Below are 18,055 nucleotides of genomic sequence, written 5' to 3'. Positions count from 1 at the left end.
TTTTTTCTTTGCAGCTATATTGTAATGATATCAAAAGGCAACATTATAATGACTACAGGGCCCGTATTCATGCAAAATCTTAATGTAAAAGAGTAGCTTTAGTTTCCTCTTAAAATGAAAGAAAAAATCCTACACTGTAAAAAATAAAAACGGAAAATATACTGGTCATTTTCTGCCATTATCCAGTAATTTTACGGAAATTTCCATTAATCACAAACTAATGCAATGTGCAATTCAAAATACAGGTAAAACACCTGTTAAAAATCAATACGGAAAATTCCTTCATATTTATACAGCACATTGTGCCCTATTTTTACAGACTTTTTTTTACAGTTTAGTAAAGAAAAAAGTAATTCAGAAAGCATCTTAACCCTTAATAGAAGTCGACTTGCGTACCGCTGACCGCTGAAAGCTAGTTATTTAAGTCTATAAAGTTTTATTTATGGATATGTTTCTTACACAAACATGCCACTTTGCTTCAGAAGGCCTTTATTAACCCGTGTAGAGCAGTTATATGATGGATAAATGCACTTGTATGGACTTCAAAAACGACCCATCATGTCAATGCCGTTATAATGCCTGGGTGAGCCAGGACATTTTTAATACAACTCTGATTGTATTTGTCAGAATAAAGGATTTCAAAGATATTTCCATTTTTATGTGAAAGATCCCTTTATGGTCTAAAAGTGTTAGGAGTAAGGACAAGGACCTTTAAGAGGCTTAAGAGTTTCTTTAGCAGTGGAGAAAATGGATGAAACTTGAAGAGGGAAAATAAATAAATGAATAAATAAATATATATATTTATTATATATATATATATATATATATATATATATATATATATATATATATATATATATTTATATATACCTTACCATATATATATGTAATTTCAAAGTGAAGGTTTATATACTTAAATGCTCTTTTTTCATTATTGGACAACCAACCAATCAGAGTATTTCATACGTAGCAACGGGGTCAGCCCCGCCTCCTCACTAAGATAAAAGTTTTAGTATTTTCCTCGCTCAGAGTTGCTCTCAGGTCGATCCTAAATCACACTTCAGCTAAGACTCCTACGTAGAAGTTTTTAAGGTAATTTAGGAGCTTTCTGAGAGGATTCTTAGAAGCTTTAATAATACCGGCCCTGATCTATTGAACATAATAGATGATTAAACTCTTGATTAATAAGTTGATTAAATGGTTAATGATGATTAAAAAGTTTCCTAAAGGGACTAGTCATATTTCATATTTCTGGAATGTACCTAGTTTTTGACCCCACATCCACCCACTCTCACAAGATGTTGTCTTTTGAAAATTCACACATTTAGGGAAATTTTTTACATGATGTAGGAGTAGAGCTAAGTAAGTAAAACTCAAGGTATCCATTAATATATTTAATGTTTGTAAAGTACAGTTAAAATTCAGTCACAATTTTCACATTTTGTAAAGTTACAAATAATAAAGTTTTAAGAGTAACAGATTTAATATAGAACCTATTCGGAAAGACACAAATACAGAGAAAATAAGTACTTTAAAATAACAAAAACACACAAAGCATTTGGGTGATCCATAGTTCATTCAAAAATGTACATTTTAAACCCATGCGATTTTCATTAATCTTCGAAAACCTTTTTTTCCCCCATCATGTTTAATGTTCTCTGCATATGTGTGTTTATCAATGTTCAATGTTTATGTGATCAAAAGCATAAATAAATCGATTCCTCATTTAAAGTGACCATTTTCCTCCGGAAGACCGATTGATTCAAATGGATTACATTTTAGTAATCCATGGATTACATCATTTTTGGTTGCATGGACTTGCAATGAAGGAACAGAAAAAAAATAGCTTAATTTGCGTTTTGGAGGTTAACAACAGTCTTATTGATAAAAATCTTCCAGTCAGTATATTTGTGGCCCACGGTTTGTGAGTAGTAAAGTGCATGACACATTCATACAAGAATATCAGTCATAGGGACATCATATTTCCTCACTGATGTGTATTTGACTGGTGGTGGAGGAGGTTTGAAAGGGGGTGGCATATCCATTCTGAAAAAGAAAAAGTAAAATAAATCAACTGAAAATGTGTAGGATGCAATTATGTAAAAGGACAGTGGATGTGCTGATGATTTTGGTGAGTCTCACTTTTTTTGGTTCAGGTGTTTTCTGTATAGAAGCAAAATCAACACGAGCAACAGCAACACAATCGGAACAGCGATATATGCTGTACGTTTTGACTCTGAAAGAGAGGTGAGAGATATGCAAGGAAAAGACAATCAATAATAGAATTATAATTAGCTCAGGCCTCGGCCTAAATTCATATCCTGTTTGTGCATGTCTGTCTGAAAACAACACATTGATATCAGTCATCACACACTTTAAATCAAACAGCATCTTACGTGTGTCTGCAGGTTTTCCTGTTACAGCCATGGCTTTATTGTGTGTACAAAATGTAAAAAACAAAAAATCACCAAAAAACATCAGCGACAAGTTTAATTCCTTAATTTGACAGATGAAAGATTAAAACAGTATCCAGTGAGAATAATACATGTGTGATGTAGGTGATGTGATTAATTTCAGAGTAAAGATATATACATACATACACATATGTGTGTGTGTGTGTGTGTGTGTGTGTGTGTGTGTGTGTATGTGTGTGTGTGTGTGTGTGTGTGCGTGCGTGCGTGCGTGTGTGCGTGTGTGTTCGTGCATGCGTGCGTGTGTTTAAATTTGATTTGACATAAATTACATTTTAGTATTTATTATATTAATTAAAAATAAATCTACATTATAAAATGTACCCGAGATAAATTAAAACCATTTAAAAGATCAATGTCATTTAGCAATTTTGAAATATTTCGAAACCAAGGTATGACAGTGTAACAAAATAACATATGACTTGGTGAGTTTGGTACAAGCTCCAAACCAATGGTTCGAAATTGTTAGTTCATCCAAAAAATGTAATTCTGTCATCATTACTCACCCTCATGTCGTTCCAAACCCATAAGACTTTCGTTCATCTTCAGAACACAAATGAAGATTTGTTTTTGATGAAATCTAAAAGCTTTCCATATTTCTCATTATTGACAGCTATGCAACTACCAATTTGATGCTTCAAAAAGTTTATAAAGAGATTGTAAAACTATTCCACATGATTTTAGCGGTTTAGTCCAAATTTCTGAAGAGACTCAATTGCTTAGTGTGACAAACAGATTTGGAATGAATCTCATTGGTTCTTGCTGAAGCTCAAACGTGCTGCGTAACACTAGAATGAATCTCATTGGTTCTTGAGGAAACTCAAACGTGCTGCGTAACACTAGAATGAATCTCATTGGTTCTTGCTGAAGCTCAAACGTGCTGCGTAACACTAGAATGAACCTCACTGGTTCTTGAGGAAACTCAAACGTGCTGCGTAACACTAGAATGAACCTCATTGGTTCTTGCTGAAGCTCAAACGTGCTGCGTAACACTAGAATGAACCTCATTGGTTCTTGCTGAAGCTCAAACGTGCTGCGTAACACTAGAATGAATCTCATTGGTTCTTGAGGAAACTCAAACGTGCTGCGTAACACTAGAATGAATCTCACTGGTTCTTGAGGAAACTCAAACGTGCTGCGTAACACTAGAATGAACCTCACTGGTTCTTGCTGAAGCTCAAACGTGCTCAAATTAACCTCATTGGTTCTCGTGAACATGCTTGAGCTTCTGTTGATCACAACTGATGTATAAGTTGATAAATGTGTAGCTGTCAGTGGAAGGACAGAAAGCTCTCAGATTTCATCAAAAAGATCTTTGTGTTCAGAAGATGAACTGAAGATGTCTTGCAGGTTTGGAACGACATGACGGTGAGTAATTAATGCCAGCATTTGCAATTTTGGGTGAATTAACCCTTTTAATGTTTTGAAGCTTCACAAAAGCACTCATTATAATACAACATCAGAAAATTTAAGTCGTTTCAGGGGCGGAGCATGTTTTTACCTTTTGGATAACATTCTGACGATTGTATACTAAAAAGCAAATATGGTCAGTTTTGATTTAACTTTGACTTTCAGAAGAGTGAGTAATATGTACCTTTCGATGTTGTCGAAACAGTGGGGTTGTTCGTCTTTGTTATAACAGAGGTAACTATGTTCCTTCCGGTAAGTGGATCTTGACTTGTGCTCTGATTTTGTGTACAAGAGGTGCCTGTAGATTTGACAGTGCTGGCATGTAATGTAGACGAGTTGCCAACAGGTGGAGCAGAAGAGCTGCCAGTGAGAGGAGTGTGATGACTGGTGTTTCTGGGCTGTAGGTTAGTAGCATTTGGTTTTGATGTGCTGGTTAGGAAGTGAGCAGTTTCGGTTGTTGTGTCAAGAGCAGCAGTGTTCCATGAGCTGATCCCCATGGAGGTAACATTCATCAGATGTTTGGTGCTTCCAACTGGGGAAGGTGTTGTCAATCCTTCAACAGCAATCATTATAGGAAAAATAAATAAAACAATTATATATATATATATATATATATATATATATATATATATATATATATATATATATATATATATATATATATATATATATATATATAAAGAATGTATATTAGGACATATTCATCAACATTTGTTTGTACACACTTCTAAAAAATATATAATTTATTAGACCAAAAGCCTGTAAACAGAATCTCTTAGCATACACTTTGCATTTAGAAGGATGTATTGTTAGAGTCCTGGCTGTTATATTTGAAAGCAAATTGCCTTTCGAAAATCACATTTCATATGTTACAAAAACAGCCTTCTTCCACCTTAGAAACGTTGCTAAGCTACGAAACATGCTATCTGTTTCTGATGCAGAAAATTTAGTTCATGCATTCATGACCTCTAGACTGGATTACTGTAATGCATTACTAGCTGGCTGTCCTGCATCCTCGATAAACAAGCCAGAGTTCTTACCAGGTCAAGGAAATATGATCATATTACACCAATTTGATCATCTCTACACTGGTCACCTATTAAGTTCCGTATCATTTATAATGTATTGCTACTGACCTATAAGGCCCTAAATGATTTAGCTCCAGTATATTTAACTGATCTTCTACCACATTACTATCCATCACGCTCTTTAAGGTCATAAAAGTTGTACCTAGGGTGTCAAAGTCCACTAAAGGAGGGAGAGCGTTTTCTCAATTGACTCCTAAAAACTCTGGAATAGCCTTCCTGTTAATGTTTGGGGCTCAGACTCGCTCTCCCAGTTTAAATCTAGATTAAAGACGCATCTCTTTGGCCAAGCATTCATATAATGCATCTCAATTGAGCAATTGAAACTATTATGTATTGTGAGAAGCGCTAAATAAATGTGAATATAATATAATATAATAAAATATAATATAATCATTTATAAAACGGTTAGTTTGAGTCCTTGGTTCTGATTGGTCAATAACTGTTGTGTTCATGATAAAACACGCTATGACCGTTTCACCCAACAGTTCTGTGTATCACTGCAACACCCTTAGCTAGGGCTGGGAATCGATTCCAAAAAGAATCGATTCCTCGATTCCAAGGCGTTGGGAATCGAGAGTCGATTCCAACGTTTGGAATCGATTCCATCTCGGGGAATCGACTCCTCTTTATTCACTTGTCTCTTGCTTACTAATAATGATTGGAAGTCTATTTATTTTTTGCAAAAGGTTCTTTTGAACACTTAGTTTCAAATTACGAGTTAAAAATAAAGCAATTCAGCGTTTTTTTGCGTCATTGTGTGATGACGTCACTAGAACGTAATTCTAACTACTTATTTTTATGGTATGAAACGTTCAAATCGAGCCATATGAGAACGCATATCGCTGATTATTACTATACCTTTCCTTCACTTAGTTTAATAGTGTTTATTGTCATTGTTTCCTTCTGTGATGCTGCATCGTGGACAAGTTTGCTACATTTTGCACACAAAAACTCCATAATTTTAAATTGTGAAATGGTTCTGTTATCCACAACGGTAGGTTTTGAGCGCTGCTTACAGATGCAGATGTGAGGGTCTTATTTTAATTTTCTATTTACTTTTCTTTTCATTAATCCATTGATAACAGAAAGAAAATGCGCCTAGTACAGCTTGACCGAGTCTATGTTGCTATAGTAATGAACGCAACTTGCTCGCGCATCTGATTGACAAATAAACTGTGCACTCTTATATAATTCTTTTTCTTTAATATTGTGGTTATTTTACCTCGTACATTCTGTGCAAGCACTTATTTGAATGTAGTCATTTAACTTAACTGTGCACATGCATTTTAGACATGTCATGTAGTTTTAAACATGCAATAAATGCACATCCATGAATAATGTGCTATCCTTTTGATTTATTAGGCTAAATCGCATTTACTTCTGGGCTATATGGGCCATTTCAGGAGAATCCATCATTTAAAATTCATCAGAGTTATGGAAACGTATCATCATTTTACAAATAAAGTTTCAGAGAAGGATACTTTCTACATCCTTGTATCCTGAGGTCACTCCGGAACTAGGTTCACCATCGATTTTGTTAAAAAAAAGAAGAATCGAAAAGGAATCGAAAACAACAGTGGGGAATCGATTCTTGGAATCGACTCTGTCGATTCCGGAAACAGGAATTGGAATCAGAATCGATTCCAAAAATTTCGGAATCGACCAGCCCTACCCTTAGCAACCACTCTTAGTAACGTAAACATCTGTTCGTTCTCGTTTGTATTTTTGATTGAAGCTTACAGTATTATTTATTTAGAGGAGTGTTGTCAGAGAGAGAGACTGAGTGCATTACCTATATTCAGATGCAGCATTTTCCTTCAGGTCAGTCCTTTGTTCATAATACAAATTAGTTTGATTGTCCTCTACTTTTTTGGTTGCTAGGCAACGTGGGGGAGAGGACGCTGGCGTTGTCTGTTCGCCTTCTCCACCCACAACAAATCATGTTAATGTACTATTAGATTTACATTTTATTTTATTTCCTTATGTTTGTGACTAGTCTAACAGTAAGAGCTACAATTGGGACTGTTGCTGATTGCTGGCAGCCACTGAGAGGTCGTTGTTCGTCGTTTCGCCGTTTTCAACCGCTTCTCTAATGTTTACGTTTGAATTGCTGCGGTTGGTTTCTGGTTTGGAGGACATTTAATGTTTCTCGCCGCGGGTGCTCACTGGTGGTCTCCCTTGGGCTTAAGCTGCATGGTGGCTGAAGTTTGCACCGGGCTAGCGTCATCCGGGCTCTCGTCGTCGGCGTCCGGCATGATGTTGGGATGTTCTGCTTCTCCGCTGCGCCGCTGTTCCGTCCTGCATTGCGACCGTGGAGTGACATCTGCGCCGGCCCCGGTGTGTCCACAGAAGTGCCCGGAGGAATGTTCTGCCTCCTGCATGGTGCTGCAGCGATCCCCATCGTTTGAATCATCATGAAGAAGACCCATCATCTGGTCTTCAGCTGTCGTGCCTCGGCGATGTCATCGGGACACTGCCGCTGGGAGAAATCTGAAACATGGAGTGGACCACAGTGTGCTGCGGAGCTAACAGAGACTTCCACCATCAGCTGTTTTCTGTCCACCATCAGCTCTGTTTCTGTTCACCATCAGCTCTGTTTCTGTTCTGTTTTCTGTGTTGGTTGATTGTTTGTAGTATTCTATATTTTTACTTGTTATTCATTTTTTGTTGTTATTTCCCCCCCCCCCCCCCCCTTGTTGCACTTTGAGATTCTTCGGAATGAAAAGTGCATTATAAATAAAATCTATTATTATTATTATTACTATATCTTGTCCTTTTAACAGTTAAGGGATGTCCTGACACTGACAGCGCTAGTCAAAGCATTTGGGTTGCGGCGGTTGTTCCGTGTTTCAGTCCTTTCAATATAAAAGACTGCTACTGACTGACTCACTCATAAAGACAGCCTTTGCCGCCATCTAATGGCATAATAATGTACATTTTCTTTCTGTTCACCGTCAGGGACAATTGTTTTTTTCCAGAGGAAGCATGGCATTTACTGATTTTACCTCATGAAAGTTGCATGGATGCATAGGCTTATTTGTTTGGCTTTAAAGTAGCAGTGATACAGAAGCTGCATGTGATTTTATGTATTTTATGAGTGTTATTTCCAAGTGAAATGTAATATTGAATAAAGGGCAGGGTTTTACTTCAGCGCTTTGCCTCTCCATCCTGTGCTCATAGCAGTCTAACGGTTGGAAGGGGAGTGGTTTAGGATATTCAAACCCAAGCCATCAAACTGCCATCATCTGAGAAGGAACGCCGTTCCAGACCGGAAGTTACTTTTCAGATTTTTCTGTGTATTAAAGCTACACTGTGTGATATTTTCCCCCATCTAGCGGTGAAAAAGTATATGACTATCCAGTGAATATTAGTTTCTGTCCTCTCAATTCAGATTTTCTTACAGATTCTCCTACAGTGGCCGATTTAGTCCAAGATTAACATGGCTTCCAGTTCGACCTTGTTCATGAGTGTTCCTTCAAGTGATGAGGTAACTTTAGAAAACTATAATAATTTGCAATTATTTAATTTGTCAGTTAACATGTAGGTTATAAAAATGTATGTAAAATGAATAATAGTTTTACGTTTTCATTATTTTTTTACCAGTTCATTGCTAACATCAGCCATCAGGTTCCCAGACGAATGCAAGCTAATCTTAGTAAAGTAACTTTCATCACTGCTATTGTTATTCTGTATATTGTACGACATCACTAGCGTAGGGCAAAGTTTAAATTTTAGGCTATATCATTTTCTCTGTGAGCAGAGATCAGTTGATGTGAGCAGTCTGAAGCAATCCCCCTCTTCACATTCGACACGGCGCCATCGAGTGTTAAAACACGAAAGGCAAAGCTTGAATTTACGCGCATGTCCCTCTTTGGCTAATGTACTTTCAAGATGGAGGGGCAACGTGGTTACCGGCATTCGAACCCCTTATCCGTATGTATTTTCATATTATAAACTTATGAGAATACTTTATTACTTGAAAGAAGTAAATATACATTAATGAGCACATATATTTTTGTAAAAACACATAAGTGTTTTTAGTAAAGAATAAACTAAGAAAGTTACACAGTGTAGCTTTAACTTCAACTGATTAATTGACCACCCTTAGACCAGTAATGTTTGCTAACAAAGTAAATAAGGTCAATTTCATGAGGACTTTAATATTGTATTGTGTGGTAACCAATTTATGAAAGCAATGAGGTACTCGAGACTAGTACAAATGCATATGCAATAAGGCCAGCTGCCTTTTCAGTGCTGTTTATTCACTACATGTCTTTAGTAAATCCTGAAAGTAGTTCTGTAACGGCAAAAGAGGGTTTGCACTGGTGCAAACTGTTAGTAAATCTGGCCCATAGTCTGACAAGGCAGAGAAAGTACTTATTAATGATACCTGCAAGGCGACATAAATGAGCTAATGATAATGTTTTTTCACTACTCATAAACCTAACCATCTTTTCATTCCATTGTTAAGTTTATTTATGATTTTCTTATGGGGCCCATCGGCTTATTACAATGTCGATGATTTTAGGTTTTACTATCCTTGTGGGGATATTTTTAATTCGCACAATGCGGGCCAAATCGGACACACACAGTAACACCCCTACAGCCTTTCCTAAAACGACTCCCGGAGAGCTTCGACAGAGGGAAATTGATCAATTAACCCCTGTTCCAAAATGCATGATTAATTCCCATGGGCGGTATTCTTAAGTTTTTCCATTGTTTGCACTGCAGTGTGCATCAGCTTTGGGCAAACTGGGACTTTATATTCATTTCCAAGTGGTATATGATTGCAATTATTAGGGGGAAAAAGCATTTTCTTACCTTCGCTTGGCTTTGAGAGAACATGGATAGAAAACTCTATGTCTGTCTGGAGCTGATTGTCCTGAAATACAGCTGTCAGTTTGTATGTTCCTGACTGGTTAGATGTCATGGAAGTCAGAGACAAAGTGTCTGAGAGAGACAGTGTTTTGTCACCCTAAAAATCATCACATGGGTTAGTCATTTTTAACAAGCTAATACACAACACACTATATATTTAAAGCAATACTGGTTAAATATTTAACTTCAATCTCTTAATGTTCTTACCATCATCCACTTATATTGCAAGTACTGAGATGCTTTTGCGTTACACCTAATCACCACATCGTCACCAAAACTGACATTTAAAGGGCTGCTTGTGTTACACTCAATGTCATCAAGAACTGTTTGGAAAAAATGGAAATATTTTATATGGATTTGTGTACACACTATATTGCCAAAAGTTTTGGGACACCTGCCTTTACATGCACATGAACTTTAATGATATCCCATTCTTAATCCATAGGGATTCATATGGAGTTGGCCCACCCGTTGCAGCTATAACAGCTTCTGGGAAGGCTTTCCACAAGGTTTAGGAGTGTTTATGGGAATTTTTGATGATTCTTCTAGAAGCACATTAGTGAGGTCAGGGGTGCTGATGTTTGTCAAAAAGGCCTGGCTCGCAGTCTCCGCTCTAATTCATCCCAAAGGTGTTCTATCGGGCTGAGGTCAGGACTCTGTGCTGGCCATTCAAGTTCCTGCACACCAAACTCACTTATCCATGTATTTATGGACTTGCTTTGTGCATTGGTGCGCATGTTGGAAAAGGAAGGGGCTATCCCCAAACTGTTCCCACAAAGTTGGGAGCATGAAATTGTCCAAAATGCCTTGGTGTGCTGAAGCATTAATTGTTCCTTTCACTAGAATAAGGGGCCAAGCCCAACCGCTGAAAAGCAAACTCACATTTTTACATGGCCTACCACTTTGTGGCTGAGTTCCTGTTGTTCAATTGCTTCCACTTTGTTTTAATACTAACAGTTAACACTAACAGTTGACAGTTTGGAATATTTAGTAGTGAGGCTGAATGGACTTATTGCACAGGTTGAAACCTATTACAGTACCATACTTGAATTCATTGAGCTCCTGAGAGAGACCCATTCTTTCACAAATGTTTATAGAAACGTCTGTGTGTCTAGCCCTTATGAAAAATAACCACGGTTTTATTATAGTAAAAGGGCAGTAACCATGTTTTTTGGCTGATTACCATTTAAATAACCACAGTTTTACCACAATACCATGGTTAAACTATGGTTAGAGAGTAGCAAACCCATGGTTCATTTGTGGTTACCATGGTTTAAAGCAACACTGGGTAACTTTTGCTCTCGGGGTCCCCCTACAGTTAGGAAAAAATAATGTCCTCAACTACTGTCATAAGCTCTGTCATCCTACAACAGGGGATGCCATCGTGCGTGCATTTGTTGACATGACGACAACCCTTTTACGGGTTGTAAAAATATATACAGTGGTGCGGGGCGGGCCAAATAACTTCATAAAAGCGGCCCGCGGGTTGGTGCAGCACTAACAGTTCCCCCGAACACTGCAGGAGTTCACATGCAGGTGTTCTTCTGGTGTCGCGTGTGAAATGTCTTCATCCCAGGTACAGTCAGTGGCATGTTTCAGCTTGTCATATGAATATAATTTCATGGGTTTTATTTTTTTCAAACGCCAAATAATCGCGATGCTCACGTTTACAAGCCAGCGTCATTATAGTAGTCTATTGGTTACCGTTTTACAGAATCTATATGATACTTCAATTCAGTGTTTGAGTGGTAGGTAATCACCATAACAAGCAAAAAAAGATACAGACCCCATCAAGCTATGGCTGACGTGTCATTCAACCTATTGTAAGTCGATGTATCATCACGAGTCTTGAAAATATATTATGAAGGTTGAAAAGTTACCTGGTGCTGTTTTAACTACAATAACCATGTTTTTTGGTTTTATTTGCAGTAAAACATGGTTCATCTTTGGCCATGGAAGTGATTAGAGCACCTGAATTCAATGATTTGGAGGGGTATCCCAATACTTTTGGCAATATATTTAAGCTTTAATTTGACAGACAATTTTAAAGTTTAAATAAAAACTTTAGGCCTATGTATTCTCAATTCAGACACTTACAATTCACAGTCAGTTCCATAGTGGCATTGAGACCTTGCTGATTTTGGCCAAATGCACCCCATTCAGGTAAACAGACATACAGATCGCTGTTGTTTCTGGTGACGTTTGATAAAATGAACTCTCCATTCAAGCTTTCCATCCATAATAGCTTGTCCTGATGAGGAGAATGAGATCATCACAATAGCTGTATAGACTGGCATAAATGTATTACTATTTTTACATCTGACTCACCTTTGACCGTCTAAGTTTATAACGGAGTGGTGGAGGGCTTGCTGAACAAGTTATTTTCACTTCATTTCCCTCTTTTATGAATCTGTATGGATGTGACATCTCCACTGATGCTGGAGGCTCTGAAATTAGCAGACAGATGCTGCATGTTCACTTTTAAATGTGAGTGTATGAGAATGTGGGTTAACCGTGAGCAGTTTACCTGTGACCTGCAGCTTTGTAGTTCTTTTAATCGAGCCATTAGGATAAGAAGTAATTTCGCAAACATAGTTTCCGCTGTCTTTCTTGGCAACTTTATACAGGGTCAGCACAGAGCCCTGTAGCTCTCCAGTTTTCAAACTGACCTTCCTTGTCTGATGAAAACCAAGTTGAAAGTAATGTTCTGGCATTGTGTTATGGACCACCACAATCTTCTGATCATTCTGATTTCCTTTTTGCTGTTTAATCCATTCCAGCTGGACAACTTTAATTTCATTCTTTTCTTCCACAAAGCATGTCAGGCTGACATTCTGTCCCTCCACAGCAGTTACGGATGCATTATGATGTATAAGCACTTCATACGTCCCTGATAAACCATAAATCATGAGTGATAATCAGTTTCTTTCATAAACTATATACATAACATCATTGGTCAAGATGTTTGACAAATCTATAGTATAATTTTATTACATTTAATTAGATTTTTAAATGATATAAAAATAATTTTTACTCTTTTTTTTTACATTTTTCAAAATGAAAAAGTTATTTCAAGATAAAAGTTTATTTTTATTTATTGTTTTTAGGCATCAAGTCAAGTCAAGTTTTTTTTTTTTTTTTTTTGTTTTTTTACTTTTAACCATTAATTAAAAAGGAAATTATAAAAAAAATGTATTATAAAAAGTAATAATATTATATATCATCATTTAAAAATAGTTACAAATATATTTTCTTAGATACTGTAAAAATGATTGTGATTTTAACAGTAAAAATGCTACGGTGAAAAACTGTTGATTGGTTAACAGAAAGTTTCCGTACTGTTTGGGGTGATACTCAAATTTCAGTAAAATACCGTTAAATTTACAGTTTTTTGGACGTCATTATGTAATTTACAGTGAAAAAAACGTAAATTGACATTCCCGGGATTCTCTGCGTTACCACTTCACAGTTGATGTATTTTCATTGAAATAACTGTTTCGTCTTAGTTTGTTCTAATCAGTTATGTACATGAAGGTTTTATTTTACATCTAATGTTGTTAAATTAATGTTTAATGCATTTTTAAAATTCATGTGTGTTACCATTTAGTGTTTGTGTGAACGACACTGTGGACTTTCTGTATACTAATATTGTCGTTCTGTAATCTGCTTGCGATGAGCATTGATTCATCATGTGACTCTCATAGCCCATTGTGTTTGGTGGTTGTCAGTACATATCAAAGGGACATAACAGATTAGTGTTTCAGGTTAGTAATTTTAAATTATTTAAAATGATAAAATACGGTTCTTTACTGTAAAACCTAAAACGTTGCTACCGTATTTTTTTCTTCTTCTTTTTTTCTGGCAACCACACCTGAATATTACAATATAAACATTTGCGTTATACGGGTTTGAACTGTGCTGTCCCATAAAACCTAAAATGTTGCTACCACATTTTTTACTAAAGTTCAACCATAGCTGCTGTTTTTTACCGTAAATTTTACAGAGATTTTTATTTTTTTATTTTTTACAGTCTGTATTTATTTATTTATACATTCATTTGGATCATGATTTTTTTTTTTTTGCACCACCTGAACTAAACTTGCCTTGTGATAAATAACATTGTCTGCTATTTTAAGAGATTGATTGACCTTGACACAAAATCGTGAGGATTTACGGAGTCTTCTATATGATATAATTTCCTATAATTTTTGTTGTTGTTTTCTTCAGGATGCTTCTGCTTGTTGGTTGGACAAAGAAGACTTTTATTTGGCAGGCAAAATTTTTTTTAAATATTAATAAGCAGTGAAGCAGTTTTGCTAATTTTCTTAAAAATAAATAACAAAATAATAGAACATTGTGCTTGATAAATATTTTATATTAATTTTGTCTTTATTATGAAATCAGGACAAATGTAGCATTTTGTTATTTCTGAACATCCATTTTAACACAGAAATAAATCAAATAAACAGGCTTATCGAGACCAGTGTTTAGGTTGAATTGCAATTTTAACACATTTGACAAAATGATCCGTGTCTCAGCATTTAAACAGCTAACCATATTACCAGATTAGTTAAAATTTTTCCTTTGTAGGTAGAAATACAAGCCTCTCTTACCTCGTATCATGCATAAAAAGATAAGGATTTTGTAAGTTGCCTCTGTCATCAAAAACTCCATATCTGTGAGACCGACAGTCTTAACAGAAAGAGACACAACAGCAACAGCAGCAGAGATGTACAGGAAATGAGCTACACCACTAGAGAGACAGGAACTGGTTTGTTTCCATATCTAGCAAGAATTATGTCTGATGTCAAACCGTAAGCAAAACCAAGCGGTTTGCAGTATAGGTTTCTCTTCAACAGAACAGCTTAATGAAGAGATGCTCTTATGACGAGTTGATTGGATGAAATGACTGAGTTTGGTTCTGAAAGCACAATGCACTGCTTCAACACATAATCATGACCTCATTTCGAGTATGTCAGCACGTCTTCCTCGATTTCCTGTCAGAATGCAATGTGACAATCTGCGGCAACATTTTCTCACATACAGCAGACACAAAGTCAAGCTCAAGATCACATAAAAAAATTTAAAGCCCCTGCTAGCATTAGATATTATTGTTTGCGGATATAATACTGGATGGCAAATGTCCCACTGGCACGCATGAACATTTAGTTTCTTTATTTTGGATTATTAAGTTAACACCTGAGCAACAGCATAACAACCCCCCAAAACATCATAGCAACCATCCAGAATTCCCTAGCAAATGCATAGCAACACCCTAGCAACCACCCTGAGTACCCTGTCTGTCTGTCTGTCTGTCTGTCTGTCTGTCTGTCTGTCTGTCTGTCTGTCTGTCTATCTATCTATCTATCTATCTATCTATCTATCTATCTATCTATCTATCTATCTATCATCAAAATGACTAAACTAAAACTATTTCAAACTTTTCGGCTAGGCTTTTTCAAGCCAACTTATGTGCAGTGTGTGAATTTTAGCGGCATCTAGTCAGGTTGTGAATTGCAACTACTCACCCCTCCCTTTCGAAAGCACAGAAGCTACGGTGGCCAACACAGGACACAAATGCTATCATCGGAGACAGCAGAGAGTGACTAGCGCTCTGTAGAGAAGTTTGTCCTTTTAGGGCTACTGTAGAAACATGACGCCGCAAAATGGCATTTTTTACTGTAAGGGGACCTGCGGCGTATGTAGATAGAAATGGCTCATTCTTCAGTAATACAAACATAACTGTTCATCATGTTAGGTATTTATTCACCACTGATAATATGATTATGTATATTATGTTGCATTTCTGTCAATAGAAAAATCCTACACACTGCACCTTTAAAGTTGGTCTACAAGCTTTTTTATCTAGTTGGAGTTTATTGAGATGAGATGTGACAGAAATCTAGCCTGGCAAGCCAGACCCACATCAAGATGTTTGGTCTGGAAACTCTCCATTGACCGGGCTCAATCCGAGGGGCGGGATAAATGGTTGTCTTTCAAACTCCCTCTGCACGGCGTGCACGCAATAGGATAGCGCTACAACCAACCAGAGCAACGAAGGTGAAGCAGAGCTAGTTTACAGATTAAAATTTCGGCAAAACTCCGAACACATCTTCCCTTTTTAAGAATGACTTCAGTGCCGTTCTTTGTTCTTTTATGTTACGTCTGCGACGTATTTTGGTGGTTTTCCTTCTCTTTCTCTCCCCCCCCCTTTTATTGTTCTCAGCTGTCATTTATTCTTAGGTTCGTGATTGGTTGGTTTGCCCATCAATCATCATTTGTCCCAGAGAGATCTCTCCCAAGGAACCAATCAGAACTCATCTCACCTGTATAAAGACCTGGAAACAACTGGAGGAAGAGAGAGGCGTGTTTTCTTTCGTTTGTTTTGACAATTTGTATCTACTTTCCCCGATTGATAGTTTGGTTTTGAAACTTTGTTTTGAAAGACATTGTTCTGGTTACAACTTTACGTTTTAACCTTTGACTTGTTTGTGACTTGTTCACACTGCTCATTTCGGACCCTGAGCGATGGGATAGTTTCAGCATGTCACGTGACCTACATAATACAACACGTAGTATTTGAAATTGTTTATACACACCAGGTAAGGAGCGGTTGCCACCTTCTGTATTTATGTTTGTTAGTCAGTGTAGCTTAGTTGGTTTAGGTGTTTATTTATATCTTTTTTTTTAGGGAGACGTAACATAATTGGGGGCTCGTCGTTTGTTACTGTAAATAAAACTGTGTGACTATTTGATTAATGGCAGAGACTCAGTATAGTTGGCTGAGGTTAACTCTTATAGCATTTGTCCACTAGAGCATAACGCGATTTGTGGTAATATTAGGCTTCCTGATGGCATTTAATTTGAAGTGTTTCATTGATAATCCCACATTAGAGTTGCTTGAAACTTGTAGAAAGGATGAGTTGTTAATAATAGCTAACCACTTTCAGATTTCTATTTCGAAACAATCACTAAAACGGCAAATTAAAGCTGAAGTGATAGATCGGCTGTACGAATTGGAAATTTTGACTAGGCCTGATTTGGATGGAAAGGCCGATCCTTTTGGCGAGGGGCAAGATGTGCATGAAGTAGGTAAAGAGGAGGTAGAGACAGTTGCGATGGAGGCGGAGGCCACTGTCGGGGCTGCTGGTTTACCACCCTTTGAGCCTTTTTCACCAGGTACCCCCAGTACAAGAGGGGATTTACAGACGAAGGTGCGAATAGCACGTATCGAGGTGGAAGCACGAGCACAAGCCCGCCAAGCAGAGCTGGATCTGCGTCTACAAATCCGCAGGCTTGAAATTGAAGCCGACAAAGAGGTAAAGCTTCGTAAATTGGAGATTGAAGCGGCCCAGGTTACTCCAGTCTCCTCTGTGCGGCAGAACTTCTCGTCGGTGAGTGAAAATTCGGCTTATTCTGGTTCTACCACATTTGATGTGGGCAGGCATATTGCTTTAGTTCCGAATTTTAGAGAATCTGAAGTGGATAGTTATTTTAACGCTTTTGAGAGAATCGCAACTTCCTTGGGTTGGCCAAAGGATGTTTGGTCATTACTCTTACAATGCAAGTTAGTTGGTAAAGCATTGGAGGTATACTCTACCCTGTCTTTGGAAGATGGTCTTAAGTATGACGTAGTTAAATCGACCATACTTAGATCATATGAATTAGTACCAGAGGCTTACAGGCAACATTTTCGAAATCGCAAGAAAACCGCTACTCAAACTTTTGTTGAATTTGCACGAGAGAAAGGAATTCTCTTTGATAAATGGTGCATTTCTAGTAAGGCTGATGATTTTAATTCACTTAGAGAACTTTTGTTACTGGAGGAGTTTAAGCAATGTCTTCCTGAGCGGATGGTGCTGTATCTTAATGAACAGAAGGCGACGACTCTTTCGCAGGCTGCTGTGTTGGCAGATGAGTTTGTGCTCACGCATAAAAACGTTTTTCATGTAGCAAACACTGAAAGGGGTTATCTGACGAAGTCTTCAGTCAATAGTCAAATGCCTAAGCAGACTAGTGAGAAGTCTAAAGAGACTCGTGACTGTTTTTACTGTCATAAGACAGGCCACGTGATCGCCGACTGTTTATCGCTGAAGCGTAAACAGAACTTTCCAAAGAAAGAGGTTGCTTTCGTAAACTCTGTTAATTCTTGCTTGCTTTCTGAACAGGGAGCTGAAATGCCAGATCCTACATATTTACCTTTCCTTA

General features: G+C 37.2%; 1 protein-coding gene across 1 annotated transcript; it reads right to left on the bottom strand.

Moving 5' to 3' along the window:
• Window positions 1–1,405: 1,405 nt before the first annotated feature.
• si:ch1073-15f19.2 (T-cell surface protein tactile) lies at window positions 1,406–14,733 on the bottom strand. Its single transcript, XM_067433832.1, has 9 exons — window positions 14,461–14,733; window positions 12,375–12,737; window positions 12,176–12,294; window positions 11,945–12,098; window positions 10,055–10,170; window positions 9,791–9,944; window positions 4,066–4,434; window positions 2,143–2,236; window positions 1,406–2,046 (listed from the first exon to the last, which is right to left on the bottom strand). Exons 1-9 carry the CDS (start codon window positions 14,519–14,521, stop codon window positions 1,950–1,952), a joined length of 1,527 nt encoding a protein of 508 aa, XP_067289933.1. The 5' UTR covers window positions 14,522–14,733; the 3' UTR covers window positions 1,406–1,949.
• Between the last annotated feature and the right edge of the window lie 3,322 nt (window positions 14,734–18,055).

This window comes from Pseudorasbora parva, chromosome 23 (genome assembly GCF_024679245.1).
Source record: "Pseudorasbora parva isolate DD20220531a chromosome 23, ASM2467924v1, whole genome shotgun sequence".
Lineage (NCBI taxonomy): Eukaryota > Metazoa > Chordata > Actinopteri > Cypriniformes > Gobionidae > Pseudorasbora > Pseudorasbora parva.
The sequence above is the reverse complement of the archived record's forward strand: the minus strand, read 5'-3'. Positions and strand labels throughout refer to the sequence as shown.